This window comes from Littorina saxatilis, linkage group LG1, assembly GCF_037325665.1.
Source record: "Littorina saxatilis isolate snail1 linkage group LG1, US_GU_Lsax_2.0, whole genome shotgun sequence".
Taxonomy (NCBI): domain Eukaryota; kingdom Metazoa; phylum Mollusca; class Gastropoda; order Littorinimorpha; family Littorinidae; genus Littorina; species Littorina saxatilis.
In genome coordinates this window covers 6,881,886-6,901,144 of record NC_090245.1, presented here as the reverse complement: position 1 = coordinate 6,901,144, position 19,259 = coordinate 6,881,886, and the positions used below count along the sequence as shown (strand labels likewise).

General features: G+C 44.9%; 1 protein-coding gene across 4 annotated transcripts in view; it reads left to right on the top strand.

The window, feature by feature from the left end:
* Window positions 1-19,259, top strand: part of LOC138960284 (centrosomal protein of 89 kDa-like) — a 37,512-nt gene that overhangs the window by 4,464 nt on the left and 13,789 nt on the right. For 2 of the 4 annotated variants that reach the window (XM_070332140.1, XM_070332114.1), the window contains exons 4-10: window positions 7,851-7,945; window positions 11,804-11,914; window positions 12,707-12,785; window positions 13,676-13,819; window positions 16,574-16,741; window positions 17,232-17,377; window positions 18,054-18,104. In XM_070332140.1, the coding sequence (XP_070188241.1) occupies window positions 7,851-7,945; window positions 11,804-11,914; window positions 12,707-12,785; window positions 13,676-13,819; window positions 16,574-16,741; window positions 17,232-17,377; window positions 18,054-18,104 (794 nt within the window). The remainder of the gene's footprint in view (window positions 1-7,850; window positions 7,946-11,803; window positions 11,915-12,706; window positions 12,786-13,675; window positions 13,820-16,573; window positions 16,742-17,231; window positions 17,378-18,053; window positions 18,105-19,259) is intronic. The other 2 variants (XM_070332122.1, XM_070332131.1) reach the window with 2 other exon arrangements.

The window sequence follows — 19,259 nt, the reverse complement described above, 5'->3', positions numbered from 1 at the left end:
TACTTTGGTCAAGATAAAAGAGAAGAGGACTACGGAATGTGTCCTTTCAAGGGAGATGTCCTCTGATCTCAGGGGCTCCATTTTGCAGGTCCCACTGTATGCACACACATCAATACACAAATGCTGCCAACAAACACATGAATATAGAAATATTACATTTGTGACAGAAAGCTTCCAAGAGCAAGACCCCTGAAGGCTGTAAGTAACAATTCAGGTATATAACAGTAACAACACTGATTGTCCATTCAGGGATGTCGTTAGGCGTCGGACATCAGACATATAACGATGAAAATCCCCAAATGTCCGATTCACATTGCCGCATGTCGGTCAGATGTCCTATCGTTTTAGCCTGAGCGTGGTCATTGTCCGATATGTACTCCATTCCTTCGGACAGCTCGATATTCGTTAATTTTAATTTCAAGATACAAATCTTCTAAAAGACCGAACGCTCTCGTGTTTAGCTGACACTGAAGTTGCCAGTGCCGCGTGCGGATCTTTTCTCTTGTCGGGAATTCCCGAACCGTTTGCGCCGTTTGGGTATAACCGTCTCGGTGCAGCGCACTGATCTAAAAATAGTGGATTATTTTTAGATCAGTGCATGCTACAGGAGTACGGGAGACAACTCCAACTGACTAAATTTGTCGTCCGCTGAAAAAAACCCTAAAGCCTGCAAAAGATCAGCATTAGATCAAACCGATCATTTTGTTTTTCAACTTTTATCCAAATCATGCAGTTTGTAATCAAAGTAAGAGCTCTGAAGTTGTTCATGTTGGTTTCTTTTTTGTGGTTTCTTTGAAACTAAACAAATACAACATTATACGCACACTGTGTTGATGTATTAAATTACATATTCTTACTCCGAATCACATAAAGCATTTGACTACGTCTGAGATGCTAGGTACTGAAAAAACGCTACCCATCAAAAAACAAACAAAGGGAAGCGACCCCTACCAAAAAAGCTTGAATAGCTATGGTAACAGCCAGGTTCCCTGGGAGTTACCTCCCATATAGCTACTTCCTCTCTGTCACCACGTGACCGCTCATACTGACTTCAGCGTCTTGCAGAGAGGTTGTGTTGGAAATTTTGTGCGCTTTCTGTGGCTGCCTTTGGTGGAGTTGTTCACTTGCCGGCCACGTAACCCATCGTTCTCCTGTCAGGGCTTCGTTTGGTGAGCCCGTTCTGTTTTTTTCTGTGGTTTTTGTTCGTTTTCGCCTGCTGTTGCTGATATTTTGTCCCTTGGACTCTGTGTGTCAGTAACACGTGCGTGTGGCCATTTTGCTTCTGTCAGCTTGGCTGACTTGCTGTCTGTGGCGTTTAACCTGTGCTTGTTCACTGTTTTGTTGCAAGTTTGGTTTGTTTCTGCGTGTTAGTTACTGCTTGCGGTTCGTGTTTACGTTCATTTTCAGTAACTTTCCTTGTGAAATTTTTTGCTTGTTTACGTTTTCGTTGTTCGTCAGCATGGCTGATCCAGACAAACGTAAGGGTAAATCCGATTTGAAGGGCAAAGTGAAACCTAAATCTTCTAGCACCAAGCCTTTGGTGGTCGTGTCGGATGAAGCACACAATACCATTTTGACGGTGCCCATTTCACCGCCTGGTCCTAGTACTGTTTCTCGTCCTAGTACTTCTGCCGTTACTCCGCCGCCGCCCTCCGCGGCGCCGGAGCAAGGGGCTATCGTTGCCTCCTTTTTGAGTTCGTTACTCCCAGAGATACGTTCCATGGTTCAGACTGAAATGCAACGAGCGTCTCCTTCCGCTAGCGCTTTCCTTCCTGCGGAGATGGGGGGGGTGCGTTCCCTCGCTTCCGTGGTGGTTACCTCGGCTTCCGGTCTGCATGCTCAGGCTGCTTCCGCCTCTACCACAGGCGTCTCAAGTAAGTCGGACCGGTCTGGCAGCCCTCGTGAGGCGTTCGGACATTCCCTCACGGGAAACGGTTCATTGGCTCGGAGTCACTCCCTGCTCTCTACTGGCAACAGTACTCCGTATGGTGAATCTGTCGCTCAGCTTCGGTGTCTGCCCTCACTAGCCCGCACCCAGTGCCGCAGTGACGGGTTTGACCGAGAACTGGCCTCCGGGCTTTACGGCTCTCAGCCGCAGTTCTCGCATTCGTCGTTTCCGCCCCCGGCGGTTTCGACGTCTGCACTTCCGGCTTCGGCCGGACACGCTGTCTCTCATCCTAGCACGTCCGCTTGGCTGCAGGAGAGGGATCAACGGCGTGAGGCTTTTGCGCTTCCGGCGCTTCAACCAGGCAGGCTGTCACTTCCCCCGGACGGGGTCGCGACTTCCTCCCACGTACATCCGGTGGCTTCGGATGGGTTTCCGTCTTACCCTATGCACTTTAGTCAGGGTTCAAGTCGGGATCACTTCCAGGATTACGGGTTTCCGGTTTCCGGTCATCCCGCGTATCCTGCCGCCGGCGTTCTGGATGACTACGGTCATGGCACTTCCTGTGACCACTCTGATGTGCAATCAGTGGCCAGTGAAGAGCCTCCTTCGGGAATGTCGTCAAGGCTGCGTGTCATTCTGGACACAGCAGCTGAGGTGACTTCACGTTATTTCCCGGAGGGCACGGCTGCGGCGGTGGCTCCCACTTCGGGGGTACCCTCGGCGATGTCGGATTTCCTACCTGCTAAGGAGGCTAATCCTTCCTTCCGCTTCGCGGAGTCGCCCGCCATAGCCTACCATCTGTCGCAAGTCTGGGCGTCGGCGCCTAGGCGGACAGGTGGTGTGCCTTCGGACCCTGTTCCGTTTCTGGTGCCTTTCGGCACAGTTCCGGAACAATCTCAGCCTTGGCTGGCGACGATGGCACAGACTTCTACTTTCGTGCCATTGCCTCAGCGGAAGCTCGCGCTTCCTCGGCATAGCCGGAACCTCGTTGCGTCTTACGCACTTCCGCGTTCCGTCTTGCCGGTGACGCCGGACTTGACAGCACTTCTGGCCAAGCCAGTCAAGGGCGACTCAGTCATTCCGGTGAAAGATAGCACTCTCCTCTCCCTGGAGGAAGTCGGACGTCAGCTGTTGGAATTGGCTTCAATTTCCGACACGCTGATTCGGGCTCTCTCTAGGGCTTTGACGGACGACTTAGTCCCGTTTACGCTCAGCGAAGAGCAGAACGCGGACGACGTCTCCTCCCTCCTCACAGCGTTGGCTAAGGGAAACGAGGAACAGACTCGTCTGTCCTCTTTACAGTACGCACACGCAGTCTTGGCGAGGAGGGAGTTGTTTCTTGCCAACTCTCAGTTTGCAGAGCAGGTTACCAGAGACACTCTCAGAGTGTCTCCGGTTGTGGAGGGCTCCTTGTTCAGCCAAATGGCGCTTGTCGCTCGGCAACAGGAGATTCAGTCCAACAAGGATTCTCAATTCCTGGACATGACTCTACAGGGCATGAAGCAAGCTAAGCCTTCCCAGCAAGGGAAGTCTCAGCCGGCCTCTCATCCCAAACCTGCTCAGAAGAGACCTGCACAGCAGAGCTCTAGAGGCGGCAAGAAACGGATGGCGTCGGGAAGGGGACGAGGCGGCTCGAGTAGCAAGCCTCACCCCCAATGAAGCGCTCCCGATCTCACCACCCTCCCGCCCTCCACTCTGGTGATGGCGGGAGGCCCCTCCCGGGCACTTTCCCATTGGATGGTATCAGTAGACAGCCAATGGATAGTGGGAGTTGTGAGATCGGGCTTCCGTCTCTTATGGCGGGAGGAGAAGGCACCTCTTTCCCGACATCCGCCGCTCTTCAGACCCCCCTCCTCGCAGGAAGCAAGATCCGTCCTTCAGGCGGAGATTGTCTCCCTGGTGCAGAAGGGCGCGGTCGAGAGGGTCCTGGACCAAAGCTCACTGGGGTTTTACGGCCGGCTTTTCGCCGTCCCCAAAGCTTCAGGGGCGTGGCGCCCCGTCTTGGACTTATCTCTCCTCAACACTTTTTTGAGAGAGATCAAGTTCAAGATGGAGACGCCGGCCACGGTCAGGGACTCTCTGCGCCCAGGAGATTGGGCGACCTCCATAGACCTGACGGATGCATATTTCCACATTCTCATGCATCCGGCCGACCGGAAATGGCTTCGTTTCCGGTGGGGAGATCAGGTCTTCCAGTTCCGCGCGCTCCCTTTCGGGCTGTCTCTCGCACCATGGATCTTTACCATGGTGGTGAGACAGTTTTGCGCTCTGGCGAGGTCGCAGGGGGTTCGTCTGCGGGTCTATCTGGACGATTGGCTCGTTCTGAATCAATCCCAGATAGGCTGCTCGCAGCATACCCAATCGGTTCTTCGAGAGGCTCACTTGTTGGGTTTCTCGATCAACCGATCAAAGTCGGAGCTGATCCCGTCTCAAACGTTCACCTACCTCGGGATGTCGTTCGACACGGTTGCCTGGACTGTCCAGCCCTCCCAGCGTCGGGTGGACAAACTCCAGGCTCAGATCCACTCCACTTTGCCTCTCCTGCAGGCGCCCCTCCGGTCTCTCGCCTCCATCTTGGGGCAGATGGAGTCCATGGCTCTGTTGGTTCCTCTGGGCAGGGTCCACAAACGGCCTTTTCAGGCAGCGCTGAAGCCGTTTGTGGACTCTCCTCAGGTGGACTGGAACGCCCTCGTCCCCCTCCAGGGATGGTTCCAGTCCGCGACCCTTCCGTGGCTGGACACGGAATGGATCAGCAAGGGAGTTCCGATCGCCCTACCTCCCCCAGACTTGGATCTGTTTACAGATGCTTCTCTGCGGGGATGGGGGGCACACACGGACCTACGCACGGTGTCAGGTCTGTGGTCGGAGGAACAGAGCCAGTGGCATATCAACTTGCTAGAGCTGGAAGCAGTAGCTCTAGCTCTAGTCGAGTTTCTGCCCTCCCTGCAGGCCAAGCATGTTCGTCTGTTTACAGACAACACGACTGTGGCCGCCTATATCAACAAGCAGGGAGGCTCGCGGTCCCCGTCTCTCTCGGACAGGACCTGCGAGATCCTGAAGTGGTGTGCTCTTCACCACATCACGATCTCAGCCAGGTACCTTCCAGGGAGGCTGAACACTCTGGCGGACGAGCTCAGTCGCTCCGGCAGAGTGCTTCAGTCAGAGTGGACCATCACTCACGGGGCACTGCTGCGCCTTTGGGCTCAGGTCCAAAAGCCTCTCGTGGACCTCTTTGCCACAAGGTTCTCGAAGAGGCTTCCGGTGTTTGTCTCGCCATTCCCGGATCCTCAGGCTTGGCGAGTAAACGCTCTGGACATTCCCTGGACGGGCCTGGAGGCGTACGCCTTTCCGCCTTTCCCATTACTCAGCCGAGTAATTCGAAAGGCGGAGCTGGAGGGGCCGACTCTTCTTCTGCTGGTCGCCCCTCTGTGGCCGTCGCAGGTCTGGTTCCCGGACCTGCTCCGGCTCGCCCACGGGCCTCCCATTCCTCTCGTCCTTATGCGAGGGGAACTCGTGCAGCCCCGAACAGGCATTCCACACGAGGAGCCCAGTCTTCTGAAGCTTCACGTGTGGAGGTTGTTCGGGACTCACTGAGGCGCTCGGGAGCGTCATCCTTGACGCTGGATCTGGTGGACCGCTCGCACAGGGCGTCCACGGCGTCTGTTTACGCTTCACACTGGAGGTCCTGGGCCTCCTGGTGCTTGGAGAAGGGGGTGAGTTCGGTGGCGCCTCGCTCTATGCAGGTGGCCAACCACCTCTCTTTTCTTTTTTCGCAGGGTGCGTCTGTTTCCTCCTTGAGGGTCCGGCGCTCAGCTATCTCTGCGACGCTTAAGCAGATCGGTAGATCTATTAACGTCGGGGGTGTGATTGCAGCAGTAATCAAGGGTGCTGCTCTCAAGCAGGCCAGGTCCAGGTGCCCGTCCCCCAAGTGGGACCTTTTTCTGGTCTTAGCATTCTTGCGGTCTTCGGAGTTCGAACCGCTGCGGGAGGCTAGTCTGCATAATCTTACTCGGAAGACGCTGTTTCTTCTTCTGTTGGCGACGGCCCGGCGGGGTAGCGAGGTCCACGCCCTGTCGGGTCTGCCAGAAGATATTTCTTTCGAGTCGGACGGCTCTGTCTCTTTGCATTTCCGTCCCGATTTTTTGGCCAAAAATCAGACTCCGGGGCAGGCCTCTCCGTTGGTTAGAGTCAAGGCACTGACCAACGCGTTGGCTCCGGACGACCCTGATTTGGCCAACTGCCCTGTTCGGGCCCTCCGTTTGTACTTGGAGCGCACTCAGCCCTTGCGTTCCAAGTCTCAGAAGTTATTGTTTCTCTCCCTTCTTACAACTCGGGAGAGAGATGTCTCAAAGGTTACGTTGGCCCGGTGGGTGACTTCTCTGATAAGGCAAGCTTATGTTTGGAGTAGCACAAACAGGGGGGGGGCGCTGCCTGCCTTTCCCCTGGACTCCCCCAGAGCCCATGAAACGAGGGCATGGGCATCATCGCTCGCAGTCCTACGCTCCATGCGCCTCGATGATGTTTTGTCTACTGCGTACTGGCGCTCTGAAGATATTTTCCTGAATTATTATCTTCGGGACATTTCTGCCCTCCGCCAGGACGGCTCTCGTGCTCTGCCTGCACTTGTAGCAGCTGGTCAGGTTCTGACCAGAACGTGATGGTGAGTTTGAGTTTATTTCTTGCCCACCGCCATGTTGATGTTATCTGCTTTATGTGATTCGGAGTAAGAATATGTAATTTAATGGAAAATTTCTAAGTAAATTTTCATTTCATTAATATACTTACCCGAATCACATAGTGAATTCCCTCCCTCCTTCCCCGCTTGTGGTTTTTAGTCTTTCTGAAGCCGTATGAGCGGTCACGTGGTGACAGAGAGGAAGTAGCTATATGGGAGGTAACTCCCAGGGAACCTGGCTGTTACCATACCTATTCAAGCTTTTTTGGTAGGGGTCGCTTCCCTTTGTTTGTTTTTTGATGGGTAGCGTTTTTTCAGTACCTAGCATCTCAGACGTAGTCAAATGCTTTATGTGATTCGGGTAAGTATATTAATGAAATGAAAATTTACTTAGAAATTTTCCATTTACTGTATTATGTGTGTGTTCTACAGCGCGCGCGCGTGGGTGTGTGTATGTGTGTGTGGGCGCATGACTTTGGAATGTGTTATAAGCTGTTTGGCGCAAATTCATAATGTCATATTACACTTTCTGAAAGCGGTCAAATGTCCTATTGATGCTGAAGAACTCAGGACATTTGTCCTATAGGTATGAATTTGTAGCAACATCCCTGTCCATTAGAATGAGTACTGATTAAAAAAACACACACATTTTAGTAAGATCATACACTTGATATCTATCAGAATCATAATATTGCACTAGAGGGAACTTTTTTAGACCTGTGTGCATTATAGCAAAAAACGACGGGCGCTGTGGCGGGGTGGTAAGACGTCGACCTCTTAATCGGAAGGTCGAGGGTTCGAATCCCGGCTGCGGCCGCCTGGTGGGTTAAGTGTGGAGATTTTTCCGATCTCCCAGGTCAACTTATGTGCAGACCTGCTAGTGGCTTATCACCCTTCGTGTGTACACGCAAGCACAAGACCAAGTGCGCACGGAAAAGATCCTGTAATCCATGTCAGAGTTCGGTGGGTTATTGAAACAGGAAAATACCCAGCATGCTTCCTCCGAAAGCGGCGTATGGCTGCCTAAATGGCGGGGTAAAAACGGTCATACACGTAAAATTCCACTCGTGCAAAAACACGAGTGTACGTGGGAGTTTCAGCCCACGAACGCAGAAGAAGAAGAAGAAGAAGAAAGATAGCAAAAAAGAATCTTGTAAAGATCCCGCTTGGCAGCATTGTGTCTAGATGGATAGACTTCTGCAACCATCACATAATCTGAAAATGGAACCTATGCTGTAAAATGTCAGTGTAGATGAGTGTATCAAGGGTACATTCCTATGTTTGCAGGTGACATGTACCACATTTTGGACCCAGATGAAGACGAAGCTAGTGAAGCTGACCTCTACGCAATACCCATGAAAGGAAAAGGCCCAGGAAGAAAGGTAAATGATATGTGTGTCTGTTTGACTGTTCATAGTTGTGTCTGTGTATGCTGCGTCTTTTGTGCATAGTTGTACAGGCACGTTTCATGATATTGAGGATTGCAGTTTCCCTCTCACACACAATATTCCAAAATAATAAATAGTCAAACAGGGGCCAAAAAACAGTTTGCACCAAGAGTTCAACTTTTTATCTATCCAAAACAGTAAAAAAAATTATATGAACATTCGTATTTCCAAGATGATTGGCGTTCCAAGACGCTATATCCTAAAACCCCCAAAACATGCTTTTACAACTTCAGTGCATAATAACTGCCCAAAGGTGCTGTTTAAAGCAACCATTGATAATAATTTTTAACATACTCCTTGAACACATTAATAAAAACGGTTAACTTGCAAATAAAGGGACAGTATTGATCAGAACAATGGTAAGATGAAGGACGCTACTTATATTTTGTACATTTTTTATCTTTATCGTTTCCTGTAGACCTCAGAAGTTCTAACCAGCTTAAGAAATCATTCTAAAATCGAAAAACAAACATCTATACAGTTTGTACGCAAAGTAGATTGATATTTGACACAGTCACACAGACATACGTGGGCTATGGGGCAACCCTACCCCCTAAATTTGAAAACGGGGTCAATTTCTTAACTGCATGCATTCAGCAAAACAATCCCTAAAAATTTATTTTTTTCACAAATGAACTTATGACTTTAGAAAAGCATTCAAAAATGCATATATACAACGCTTTTTCTTTGGTCCCAATTCAAGGGGGTGTGCTATTCTCAGGTAACACTGTGAACGCTCAAATGAGACTTGGTCACATGTCAAAATAGTAATCCCCCCTGTTGTTCATGGTTCGTTGGTGGGATTTTTTTTTATCTGAGCCATTGGCAAGCATGAAATGTCATCAACATTAGGAAAGACATAGTATCTCCCATTGTCTTTTGCGCGCAAACACTTCACACAGATCTCCTCTCGATCTGGCCCATCGGGGAAATGGGTTGACTTGGGGATGATCACCGCCCTGTATCTCTCCACCTTTCCATCCATGCTGACAAAGTCAGCGGTCACAAAGTCCCCAACTTGAATGTCTCACTGTAGGACAAAGAACCTGGTTTTCACGACTGGCACCACGCGGCATCCAGTGGCGTGTTGTGGGTAGACGTCCATTGATTTTGATAATAATTTTTATATTTTTAATTTTCAGACCTTGTTTTTAATCCGAATATAACATATTTATATGTTTTTGGAATCAGAAAATGATGAAGAATAAGATGAACGTACATTTAGATCGTTTTATAAAAAAAATAATTTTAATTACAATTTTCAGATTTTTAATGACCAAAGTCATAAACTAATATTTACGCCACCAAGCTGAAATGCAATACCGAAGTCCGGCCTTTGTCGAAGATTGCTTGGCCAAAATTTCAATCAATTTGATTGAAAAATGAGGGTGTGACAGTGCCGCCTCAACTTAAAAAAAAAGCCGGATATGACGTCATGAAATACATTTATCGAAAAACTGAAAAAAACGTCCGGGGATATCATACCCAGTAACTCTCATGTCAAATTTCATAAAGATCGGTCCAGTAGTTTACTCTCAATCGCTCTACACACACACACGCACACACACACACTCACACACACACACACAGACACACATACACCACGACCCTCGTCTCGATTCCCCCTCTATGTTAAACATTTAGTCAAAACTTGACTAAATGTAAAAAGAAAAAAAAAATCAAAAAATGGGATAGCGGCGAAACGGGATTGCGCCAAAATGGGATGCGGGAGTAAAATGACGCTTGGCTTGTTAAATGTCGCCAAAATGGGACGGCGGCAAAACGGGATTGCACGTAAATGGGATATTGCGCGAATTATAAACGAAGGAGTAGGCCCTAAGTTTCTCGTACGAGATGTTTACTGGGAGTAAATATTTGGGGAGTAAAAATTTAGTTCCTTGTGAGTTCTTTTTTCGTACAAGATTTTTACTGGAAGTTTACTCCGTCCGAGTCAATTTTTCGTGGAGTAAAAATTTTGTGTTACACCGGTTCATGACCGTTGTGGTAACGAGCGCACATTGTTGTCTCTATATATTGTGTTCCTACGAATCGAAAGTACGATCGCCAAGCCAGTCTGTCATTGAAGGCAACGTTCGATATTTCCGTCTGTCAGCGTTGCCAACGTTCGACAGATTTTACTACTGTTACTCACAAACTTTCAATTTACACAATGAAATGCCAATAACATGTACACACAAGAATGGGAGACGAAGGGAAAACCTACTAGCGATTGAAATTATGCAAACGAACTCACAAATCCCTCACTTTCCGAATGCAAACGCTGCAAATCCGTATGCGTGCGTCGCTGTGCCGAACGTTGGGTTGACGAACGTTGCTGACAGACGCAACAAAACTTGATCAAAAGGCACTAAAAACGATTAAATGTTTTACTCACTGGGTATCGCATTCCTCTTTTTCTTCCTGCAGACGATATGAAGCGGTTGAAACGTCGTTTCCGATTAAAGGCTCGGTTATTTCCGTTAAAAACGAAGTTTGCCGAACGTGTGATTCAGTCTACAGACACCGGTCGGATCACAACAAAAATGTTCATTCTTTGCGATTTTGTGATACTGTTGATGATACACCTGCTTTCCAGTGAAGAACATCAATAAAATGATGTTCACAAGCAAGAATAACAGACAAAAGCACGCGATGTGTAAAATTAGGCTTTGCTTTGCAAACAAAGCACGTGTTTTTTTTACTGACAGACACTTTCGGTGGTGATTGAAAATTTTTCCAGAAACGGTTTTATGCTCCCATTTGATATTGTTTCCCTATTTTCTCTAGTCAGAGACTAACCTTGTGTATTAATTGAATTAATAACCCCATTATCATAAGTTTTGTGTGTTATTTTTGTGTCTGTTGAATCACACTTTGAGATGGGGTCATGTGACAGAAGGAAATGGTGTCTGTCAGGATTCACACGTTCGCTTCGAAAAACGCGCTCAAATAATTGCTCAAACACAAACATTTTAGCTTTTATTTATTTTTTTGTATTGCAAATACCATACTTACTCATGCCAAGCAGAAAAAATGATGAAAATCAACACAGTAAGCAAGTAATTTGAAGGCAAAGTTTACACACATCAAAGAGTCTGATTACCGTGAAACCTGCCTACAGTGAAAAAAACACTTTTAGGACCTCCAAAATTCTGGAAAAGTCAGGTCTCAAATAGGAGGGAGCTTAAAATGGGGGTAAATTTACAGAGGTTATAAACAGAAAATCTGAAAAAACAGGGTCTTAAAAGGGAGGGAGTCTTAAATTGGGGGGGGGGGGGGGAGGTCTTAAAATGGGGGTTCCACTGTATTTTGTAGATGATGATAGTGTCGGTCTACCTATACATTGATGACCCCCTTTTAAGAACTCGATTTAAAGACACCCCCCCCCCCCCTTTTAAATCCCTGTTTTCTCAGATCTTCTGTTCATAACCCCTGTAAATTTACCTCCATTTTAAGACTCCCTCCTTCTTAAGAGCTGATTTTCTTGGATAGTTGGAGGTCTTAAAAAGGGGGCGGGGGGGTTCCACTGTACATATTACAGTAAATATTGTTCTTTGGTCTTGTACAAATGACAACATTGCATGATTATCCTATTCAGTATATTCATATGGAATTCCAGTGAATCGAGTTCCTTCCCCATTTAGCCTCCCAAATATGAAAAAAGTTAACAGTCTTGATTCTGTTTGTGTCAAACTTTGCTTATAAAATCACTCTTTGCACTTACTGAGAAATATATACCTGTTTTGAGTTGTGACGCTTGTTTGAATGGAAGAACTGTGTGTATATGTGCAGAAGGGCGCTTCTCAGACTACCCTGAATGAGGATGGGGTATCGTTGGACAGGACACAGAGAGATGTGCGCGAGGCAATGCAGGCCGTTCACGATATGCCGGTAGAGGATACAGTAAGTATTTTATTTGGAAGCATAGTTTAATTCATTATGATTTGTATACATTTCAATCAACATTTTTGAGTGTGACAACAGTAATGTGCGACTGCTGGTCTTATTATCTTCATCTAACAGGTAATGGCAGTACAAAGAGCAAGGAAGGGAGGAGGCACAATAGTTATGTTTAACAAGGAAAGATGATAAGGCTGTTGAGTGCATGCGGATGAAGAATGAGCTTAATATACAGCTCAGCTGATGCGTTTTTGTGCATTTAATGTGTTGTATTTATGCACATATCGTGAGGACTAAACCTTAGTGTAACCGAGTGCCCTAAGGACTACAATCACCTGTGGAGACGAAGACCAGTCAAACAGGGCTGAGAATTTTAGGGCTAACTTCATAACCCCACATAAACTGTCATGGGTACGCAACCACGTCACTCTGTCACATTAGGCCTGAGTTTTTCTAACTCAAGAGCACAGTCTTTTTTTTAATGCCATAGATGATAAACCATCATGTCATACAAGAACATTTTTTCTTGAACCGCTTTTTGATGATTCAAGAATGGTTATCTGGTTAAGGTCTGATTAAGGTCTTCATGGTTTTAAATGAGCGAAACATTTTAGCAAGTGTAACCTGTCATACAAAACTTTGTTCTCATTTGTTTTATAGATGATGAAGGCAGATATAGTTTGTTTGTTTATCTGCCTGAAGAAGACCCTAGGGTTGAAACGTTACTGTTTGTTCCGCCTTCTTAGTTCACACGTGGGTATGTAAGTATTTTGGTGTCTTTTTTTTATTTTATAGATGATGCGTGTGTCTCAGAACAGACAGGCGTCAGTCTCCTACCCTGGCTCTAGTAGCGGGCGGGGAACGTTAAGAAAAGGTAGGTATTACTTGATGTGTTGTGTTGTGTTGTGAGTTGTCGTGTTGTGTGTCAACTTCCTGTGTTTGTTGTGTTTTCCCCCTAATTCAATGTTAAATAATATTGTGTTGTAATCCAGCGTCTAAAATGCTTGTGTTTTTGTGTTTTTGTTTCTGTGTTTGCCTCTAAATATCACCTGATATGCCTGTGTTTGTGACCCACGCCAAACAGCTTGTGCTTCGAAATGTTTGTAAATAAATAAACAAATAAATAAATAGATAAATAAATAAATACATAGATAAATAAATAAAATAGAAAATGAATAAATAAAGAAAGAAAGAAAAAATCATATATCAAATACAAAATGCAAAATAGATTTAAAAAAGGTATTTCATTATTTCGAATGCAAACCAAACGGGAAAGAAAGGGTGAGTCTAAGTGACTTTAAGGACAAGATGAATATAATAAATAGTACAGAATATTTAATGCGTTCATATATGTTGTCTTGTTTCCCCTTTATGAAGTTTTGTTGTTACTGTTGTTGTTATTAGCATTATTGGTTTTTTTCTTCAGTTTATGGTTATTGAACATTCATGCCTTTGCCATTCAGTTCTGCATAGTTGACATTTCACATGGAATGTGAACTTGAGTCACATACTGTTTGATGATGGCTGTTTGCATTGTGTGATATTTATTACATTAACTCAACTTGTGTGTTTTACTTTGCCTGCAAGATGACATGTTTGTTATTGTCGCTTGCTGTTGTCATTTTTTCTTTGTTGTTTGTTTGTGGATTTGTGATTTTTACTTTGTTGTTTGTTTTGTTTTGGCCCTGTTCCCTCAGTCTGAATTGTGCTATGTCCTGATTTTTTTCATCACTTGTGCTGTGTGAAAAATTAAATTTGACCAAGGTGAATCGGATGACGGTCAAAGAAGCGATGACGGAGCGCCTCCTTTGCCTCCACACCCATTTGAAGACGGAGGTCATCAGCAAACAGAGGTCAAAGAGGTCATGGAAGAAGCCTATGTGGCCTTGAGAGAGGAAGCCACTCCAGGTTGGGTCAAATGATGTAGAGAAGTGTCTACTTGCATGATAGTTACTCTCCGTCTCATCATTAGACAATAAGCATGTTTAGCATCACCAATAAAGTCTCTTGTGTTTAGAAATGAGTCTGATCGATAAGTACCAGTACACTGTATAGGAAAGTGCTGCACTATAAGGAGGGGTGTGTTTGGTGGTAGCTCAGGTGGTAGAGCACTCGACTTGTGATCCTAGGGTCACAGGTTCGAATCCAGGCCAGGACGGACACGGGTCAACTTTATGTGCAGACTCGGAGACGGTATCCATGTCCCACCCCCGTGTCACCACAGTGGCACGTAAAAGACCTCGGTCATTCTTCATAAGTACAGGTGTCTGATAACACTTGAACACGCATACACCTGTGTATCTCATCTAAAGTCAGGGTAACACCCGGGAACATGCCGCTAAGGCAAAAAAAAAAAAAATAATAGTCTGTTTACGGTAACCCGACCGACCCTATTTTTTTCGCGCGACCCTGACTTTTTTTTGGCATTTGGGGAAAAAAAACACATAAAAATATGTTTTTTTGGAGAAAAAAAAGAAGAAAAATCCCGACCTACCGACCCTATTTTTTGGGCCTATGTTACCGTAAACAGACCTATTTTATTTTTTTGGCCTAATGGTTTCACCGTGAGGGCGTCAATAAACATCATCTTGCTGTACTATGTATCCGCTCATTCACAAATAGGGTGTAGTGCATCGTACTGCCTGGATTACCTTGTTCATGTCATCTTTAACAAAGAAATTCTGTAGCAATTTTCTCAAAAGGCCCCTGGCCAAAGCAATGCTCAGTTAAACATTAGATATACATGTAGGTGATGTTTCGCTAAACAGTTGTATTATTTTACTATCTACCCCTTTTTTGGGATGCCATAATGTTAAAAAAAAGTTTTGCCAGCAAACAAAAAACCAAACTACAAATGTCCTTGATGTGAGAGACAACCAGAGAATAATAGCACCAGCAATACACCCTTTCGGAGTTTTAGGCGAGAGCAAATCCCATTGCATGCTGGGATTGCAAATTGTACCAAACACGAGGTCTTCAGAAGAGATACTTTGCCGATTGCGTTCAAGTTTTCCCTCGTAAGCTCTTATACCTCTTTGATATGTCTGTGTTTTTTGTCCCACGATAGTCACTGCTCTTTGTGTACGGTACACTGCAGAGTGTTTGGTACAATGGAGCGCCCCCTGCCACCAAACATTTGACTAGCCGCGCATGCGCACTCGAAACTCCGAAGGGGTGTATTCAAATGAAAGAGAAACTGCACGTTTGCCTTCTTCCTATGCATTTGAGAATGAAATTACATGTACCTTCAACCTGTTCGGGGTTGAATCGAGTGGTAGTACATGTAGTATTCTTTGAGGACTCTTTTCTTTTCAGTCATTGCAAATCCACATTGTATTTAGCACTCCCCCCCCCCCCCCCCCCTTACAGTTTTCTTACTTGCTATCACCTTTATACTCACACCAGTTGTTCATCTTTCACTTCACCAGAGGGACATGCAATCAAGACGGAAATTCATGTTGTAACTTCCTCATGTATCAAGCAAGAACAGTCGTCAAGAAGAAATTGTAAACCCACAGGCGAAGATGTTGAAGCTGTTATTTTTTTTTTTTATCACTCCCTTATGATTTGTTAAATGTTTGGCTTTTTGCTTGATTGTTTATTCTGTTTCACATGTAATCAAAGTGCTAATTTGTCTGTTCCTTCTTTTTTTTCTTCTAAATTTCTTTGTTGTAATCATGTTTGCATGACATTTTGCATGTTTTGAACATATGCACTGATATAGCTTTGGAAAATTTAACATTTTAGACATAACCTGATTTGTTTACTATCATTTTCTGTGAATGAAAACAAACTTTATTTTGAAAGAACTTAGTAGTACATCCAAAAGATTCAAAACTACACTTACAATTCTTTTTATTTTTTTTATATGAAAATAAACTTTGTTTGGAAAGAACTCAGTAGATCCAAAAGACTAAAAATTACACTTACAATTCTACGTAATGTTTTTCATGATAGTCTTGGATGTTGCAGGGTATTATTTCTATCACGTGTTCTGTCTGAACAGGCAAATTATTCAGTATAATAAAGTTCAGGTTTTGCTCTTGAAAAGAGAACTGATTCTATGACTGCTTTGATTGTGCTGTGAACCATAAACAGTTAAGTTAATTGCAGTGTAAAGGTGGCCTGTGAATTTCTTCTGTTTAGAGAGAATTTTCAAGCAATACATGATTGTACTTTATTACCTGTAAGAACATTCTAGTCTTTGTTCACCCTTAGAAAAAAACGTGTGCTGTGTTTGAATTTTATTGTGAATTATAAAACAGTCTTGCTTGGTATGAGAACTCTACTTGCATTATGCAGTGGATCCCCCCCCCCCCCCCCCCCCGCCCCCCCTTTTAAGACCCCACTGATTTAAGACTTCTCCCTATTTAAGACTTTGCTTTTTCAGGCTTATTTTTTGGTTCATAACCTGAATAAATTTGCCTCTTTTATATAAAACTCCCTCTGATTTACTCATCAAAGCTAGGTATGAACCTGTGGGACACGATTCAGATTTGTGGAGGTCTTACGAAGGGTTCCACTGTACTTACTCCTGCTTAATTTGGCTTGCGATCTTAGAGTGGTGTACAAGATCAACTAGCAACATGCTAACTTAGACTTTCATCGGGATCGGGATCCGGAGCATGATACTAAAGTGGACTTTTATTGTGATTTTTGCAGCAGGTGGGTCAGGGTCGGGACGTCTGTCGTCTCGGCGGACCGGGACTCCGCGTGATGCAGCGTCTTTCTCCATGGAGATGGAGGTGCATCGCCTGAGGGAGGAAAACCACCAGCTCCACGAGGAGGTCCTCAACTTGAGGAAAGTTGCAGCTGCTATCAGAGTGGGAGGTAGGGTGTATGTTACTGTTGCTTTTGTTTGATAGTGTAGGATGGATGATGTAGAATGTCTCCTGCAGAGGTAAAAATGAAACCTGCAAAGAGAAAATGACAGATATGAATAATGCAGTTTAGTGCATCAACACTTTAAAAAAAAATGTGTGTCCTCTCAGGAGCTCCAAAATTCTGTAAAAATCGGGCATTGGGAACCAAAAATCTGAAAAACTAGGCCTAGGCAATCCAAAAACAGAATCCATAGTCAGAATAAAAAAACAAGACTGGTAAGTTATCTGTATCAGAAGTGTTTGTCTGTAGTGCAGTGACTGTAATGTTTTGTTTTGTCACAAATGAAACATTTGAATAACTTACCATTCTATTTCTTGTTTTTTTAATTCTGAATTTTGGAATGTTAGCAGTCTAAAATAAATAGGGTCGTAAAAGGGAGGATGTCTGAAAACAAGGTGTTTCAAAAAATACACATTGTGTTTTGATCGTCTTCCAGACCAAGAAGGGGCGGAGAGCATGCTGCAGAGCCACCAGCTGGATGAGCTGAGAGAGGAGAATGAGGTGCTGAAGAACGCTGTGGGCAGAGTCAACCAGGAGCTCAGTCGCTACCAGGCCAAGTTCAGGCCTCTGTCCGATGAAGACGTGAGTTTGCCTTGAGTGTGTGTCAGTGTGTGTGGGTGTGGGTGGGTGGGTGGGGGAAGTGTGCGTGAGTGTGTGTGTGTGTGTTCAGGGGTGTGTGTGTGTGTTCAGGGGTGTGTGTGTGTGTGTGTTTTCGGTATTGTTTTGTGTGTTCAGGGGTGTGGGTGAAGTGTGTGTGTGTGTGTTTGTGATATTTGAATTTTGTTTTTAGATGCTTCCGCAAATGTTGGTAGGTTTGGTTTAGACATGTGGGAAATATGTAACATTCAAGTTCCATTCCTCTGGCATCATCTCTATTCAAAGAAAAGTTATATTTTGTGGAAACAGTCGTATGAACTCACTGAAAAAAATACAGTGGAAACCTCTGTTAAGACCTTCAAAGTCTGAGAAAATCAGGTCTTAAAAAGGAGGGAGTCTTAAAATTGGGGTAAATGTACAGAGGTTATGAAGAGAACATCTGAGAAAACAACTTGGGGGTCTTAAAAGGGGGGTTTGACTGTATATACAAGAGTCAATCAATCATTGTATTTTATGCTAACAACTTTTTTGGGAGGTGAAGGAATACACGTGGTGTACATGACAGTCAGGTCTTGCTGCTTTGTTTCATTAAAAAAAATGTGCTTGACAGTGGGGATTAACATCGCTTGACATTGGTGACTGGTTTGTGTGTGTTTGACAGCGATCCAGGCTTCAGGGATTACCGGCAGATGGCCCCGTGCCATCCTGGCTGGTGAGTCGTGCTTTGGGTATATAAAAGGGAAAGAGGATGAAACTGTCTCATCAGCTAACTTCAACTGTTATTAAAGGCACAGTAAGCCTCCCGTAAACCATCACAGATACTGTCAGGCTTTTACACACAGTACAAACACCCTTCCATTTGAACGCTCACCAAACGGGAACATCCTAGGTGCCCTACGTAAAGAGCGAGCAATTTTCAAAGAATTTATTTTTGCGTGGTTTATCTTACCCCTGAGCCATCGTGAACCCGTGTGATTCAGTTTCCCTTTTTCACAATGCAGTCGTCAGTTTGTAATTTGAATGCGGCTTGCTGTGAGCTTATCTGCAATAGCACGTTATTATGTACCTCTGACTTTTCACGAAACAAACGAATGTGGTTCATAAGAACTCTAGCGATGGCTTTTGACTGCCTATAAACCGCCGTCTGCTACGAAAACCACGACCTTGCGTGACCCTGCTTCCGGGCTTTTCTTTTTTCAAACATTCAAAACTTGAATTGTACTGATCTTGTCTTGATGAAAAAAGAATTCTTTTATGATTTAAGAATGTTTGTGTAACAAGCTGTCAATTTATTATTTAGATTTTAAATGTTAGGTCTAGCGCCAAAACGCACCATTCTGATAATCATCGCTCCACGGCTATCGCCAGTTGAAGGGAAGTAACTCATTTTTGACCTGAGTTCAGGATGGGTCCGATTGAGATGGTCTCAATCCGAAAAATTAATTCTTTGAAAATTGCTCGCTCTTTACGTAGGGCACCTAGGATGTTCCCGTTTGGTGAGCGTTCAAATGGAAGGGTGTTTGTACTGTGTGTAAAAGCCTGACAGTATCTGTGATGGTTTACGGGAGGCTTACTGTGCCTTTAACCATGGTCCATATCTCCTGATATTGTCCTGTGTGAGATTCATCTCCACACTGAATAAATCTCAAATGTGGACTTTTTTTTAGTCAAGTTTTGACTAAATATTTTAACATCGAGGGGGAATCGAAACGAGGGTCGTGGTGTATGTGCGTGTGTGTGTGCGTGTGTTGTGTGTGTGTGTGTGTGTGTGTAGAGCGATTCAGACTAAACTACTGGACCGATCTTTATGAAATTTGACATGAGAGTTCCTGGGTATGAAATCCCCGAACATTTTTTTCATTTTTTT